General features: G+C 50.8%; 1 protein-coding gene across 1 annotated transcript in view; it reads left to right on the forward strand.

Annotated features, from left to right (window-relative positions):
* The window catches only part of TNS4 (tensin 4), a 24,218-nt gene that overhangs the window by 4,483 nt on the left and 15,808 nt on the right, over positions 1 to 3,927 (forward strand). Inside the window, exon 3 of the mRNA XM_011998941.1 lies at positions 445 to 978. Within this exon, the coding sequence (XP_011854331.1) occupies positions 540 to 978 (439 nt within the window). The 5' untranslated portion in view covers positions 445 to 539. The remainder of the gene's footprint in view (positions 1 to 444; positions 979 to 3,927) is intronic.

A 3,927-nucleotide genomic window follows, 5' to 3' on the forward strand; every position in this document is an offset into this window, starting at 1 on the left:
GCCCGGCTAGTTTTTTGTATTTTTTAGTAGAGACGGGGTTTCACCGTGTTAGCCAGGATGGTCTCAATCTCCTGACCTCGTGATCCGCCCGTCTCAGCCTCCCAAAGTGCTGGGATTACAGGCTTGAGCCACCGCACCTGGCCTGAAGTTACTTTATTTAATGATCACTTACATAATGGGCTTGTTTTGTGCCAGGCACTGTTCTAAGCACATTACAAATATTAACTTGTTTTATAGACAAGGGAACTGAGGCACAGAGAAGTCAATTAACTTGCCTAAGGTTATACAGCTAGTAGATGGTGGAGCCAGGCTGCAAACCCAGGTGGTCTGGCTCCAGCATCCATGCTTTTAAATGAATGAATAGATTAGCTCTTGTATGGAGGGTTGGGAGGCAGGGGCTTCACCTACAGAAGTTACTCCATTCCCACTCTTGGACTCTTTCAGGTCCTGGGAGCTTCTGGTTGGCAAGTGAGATCTCTGGGATGTCAGTGAGGCTGGTTGAAAACCAGAGGTAAACCGCAGAGGTCACCATCCCCACCATGTCCCAGGTGATGTCCAGCCCACTGCTGGCAGGAGGCCATGCTGTCAGCTTGGCACCTTGTGACGAGCCCAGGAGGACCCTGCACCCAGCACCCAGTCCCAGCCTGCCGCTCCAGTGTTCTTACTACACCACAGAAGGCTGGGGAGCCCAGGCCCTGATGGCCCCCGTGCCCTGCATGGGGCCCCCTGACCGACTCCAGCAAGCCCCACAGGCCGAGGCCAAAACCACCTGCTTCCTGCCGTCCCCTGGCAAGCAGGCCTTGGGAACCCCGGAAGACCTTGACTCCTACATTGACTTCTCACTGGAGAGCCTCAATCAGATGATCCTGGAACTGGACCCCACCTTCCAGCTGCTTCCCCAAGGGACTGGGGGCCCCCGGGCTGAGCCGGCCCAGAGCACCATGTCAGTGAGAAAGAAGGAGGAACCTGAAGCCTTGGGTAAGGATTTGGGGCACAGTACTAGGAGCAGGGCTTGGCGCCAGACCTTATGAGGAAGAAGGACTTTCCTTTGTACAGAGAAGGGGACCCTGTCCTGTTGGGAGATACTGTGCAAACCTAACCAAGTTACTAACCCCTCTGTTTTCTATGCTACACAAAAGGGATAAATACAAGTTTCCCTCACTAGCCAATTCTATTTGCTTCCTGAGTTTGGAAAGTGATAGATACCAATTTTCTATGATTTTATGAGGACTCAAATAAGCTTCTATAGAAAGTGTTTTGTGCAGTACCATGCCCATAAGGAAGAGCTCAGTAAATGTGGATCCCTGACCTCCGCTGTCCTAGGGTGTCTCACTTCAGAGCCTCACCTGGGGCCCCCCCTGAAATGTTGGTAGGATTGCTATCTGGACCTCTGTCCTTGTTTGGGGGGGTATCTTTCCGGAGAGGCCCACACTGGAAATGGTAGGATAAGGACCCAGTAGTGTTCAAGCAGTGGTATGCTGGTGAATGTTTCCCTGGCTCCCTGGTTGGGGAGCAGGGGCAGAGGGAGCTGATTTGAAGCTTCTGCCCATTTCCACAGTGTAAATTCTCCCCCTCCGGCCAATTTCAAGCTACCTGAAATTGATGATGTCACTGAATGAGGAGCTGGAGACACGTGGAGTAGCAGGCTGTTACACAGCCTTGCCACCACACCGACACGACAGATGGTCAATAACCCTGACAGCACAGACAATAATAAGGAGGGTGGGGAGACATTGTTGTAAAATAATTGGGATGTGATGAATTTTGAGTATTTATTAACTTTGTTTTTAATGGAAGTTATTTCATTGTAAGTGTACATAATGTAATTACTCAATGGCTGGATTTAGTAACCAGCTGGACAAAATCCTGAAAATTTAACAATCAGCTCTTAACCAGCCGATACAAGCCAATTCCAGGGCACCACCGAGTCCAAAGGAACCTGGAAATTCCTATATCTGGCTTCAGTTTCCTGAACAAAGAGTTTCAAGGAAGCTCTTGATGAGGGTCAAGGAGCAGGCACATTAGACAGGTTGGAAGACTGAGGCCTCCAAGGCTTTAAACTACCAGCAAGGGTGAGGGGGTGCATCATTAGGATTAGAGATAGGAGCCATAAGATATTCCACTTACTGGACACATATTATATATCAGGCACTATGTTGAGCACTTTATGTGGAATCTTCAATCCTCTCAATCCACTCCCTGAGCTGATCTTTTTTTTTTTTCAATGGAGTCTCGCTGTCACCCAGGCTGGAGTGCAACAGCACAATCTCAGCTCACTGCAACCTCCGCCTCCCAGGTTCAAGCAATTCTCCTGCCTCAGCCTCCCCAGTAGCTGGGATTACAGGCACCTGCCACTGGGCCCAGCTACTTTTTGTATTTTTAGTAGAGACAGGGTTTCACCATGTTGGCCAGACTGGCCTCGAACTCCTGAGCTCAAGTGATCCACCCACCTCGCCCTCCCAAAGTGCTGGGATTACAGGCGTGAGCCCGGCCGAATATTTTATCTCCGTTTCGCAAATGAGAAAGGTGGGGTTGCTGGGGTTGGGTAAGGAGCCAGTCTAGCCTAATGGCTGGCGTCAGGCAGAGCTTTCACAAGCTGCTTGCTTCACCACTTTGTGTCACGAATTCCTCATCCGAGAAATGGAGATGATGAGAGTTCTTACCTCAAAGGGTGTTATGGGGATTGAAAGAAATTACATTTGTTGGCTGCTTATCACTAATCCTGGCACACTATACGCTATTCTAAATCGTAGCTGTTTTTATTAAACATTGGGGTTGCACGTCGGGCTGGCCCCAGGGTAGGTTTGGGCTCTGAGGTGGAGGCCAGCCCAGCACCCACGCCCTCTGGCACACTGGGTTCCTGGGCTCCTGGGCTCCTGCCTGCTCTGCCCCCTTTCGCCAAGCATTGCCTGCCAGGCCTGTTAAAGAAACTGTCCCTCAAGGGTCTTCCTGTTTCTTAAGGCCAGTCATGGGCACGTCACTGCAGGAAAGGCGTCTAGGGCCTAATTACTGTTGGCAGGAGTAAGCCCAGGCTTTTACCATTCATGCCCCAGGACAGGAGTTCCACATATCCAAGGCCAGGTGGGGCAAAACCAGTCCCTGTGGAACGTCCACACATGTTGGGTGAGGGTTGGTGACAACTGGGCCCTTCCTCCACGGAAGGGGCTCATGGTCAGCTTAGGGCTGATGGCATGGGTCCACATCCACAGATGCCCCGGGCACCACATGCCATTGTGAACATGTGTCCACCCAACTCTGGGGAACAGGGAATGTAAGGCAGGCAGCGGCCAGAAGGTCCTGAGGAAGCTGCCTCACTGCCCTGGCCCCTTCTGATGGAGAAAAAAAAAAATCCCTTCCTCTAAACTCTGCTTGGACACCTGCAATGCCTGGGAGTTCACTGCCTCCTAAGACAGCCCAGCCAGGTCAGCTCCCCATTGAGAAGTTCTCCACCATCACTAAGAATAGCAGGCACCTGTGCCCAAAGTCCTCCCCGCAGACCCTATTGCTGGTGACAAAGCTCTCACTGGCCCATGGCAGCCTACAACTCTGAGCGTTGTGGTGAGTTCTCTTACCTCTGAATGTATTCAGAGTGGAGGATCCCCTGCCATTTTACAATCTCATCCTTTCTACTTTTGGGCTGTTCAAGGAAAGAACTCTGACATTACCGTGCTAGGAGATGTTTACTATTCCTCTTCGTCCTAACGTGGAAAATTTTAAAATTAAACATTGGCAATTCTATGTTGACATTTCCCCTAATATATATACATATATTTTTTTGAGACAGGGTCTCGTTGTGTTGCCCAGGCTGGAGTGCAGTGGTGTGATCGTAGCTCACTGCAGCCTTCAATGCCTGGGCTCAAGCAATCCTCCCACCTCAGCATCCCCAGTAGCTGGGACTACAGGCACATGTCACCACGCCCGGCTAAT

This window comes from Mandrillus leucophaeus, unplaced genomic scaffold (genome assembly GCF_000951045.1).
Source record: "Mandrillus leucophaeus isolate KB7577 unplaced genomic scaffold, Mleu.le_1.0 Scaffold58, whole genome shotgun sequence".
Taxonomy (NCBI): Eukaryota; Metazoa; Chordata; class Mammalia; order Primates; family Cercopithecidae; genus Mandrillus; species Mandrillus leucophaeus.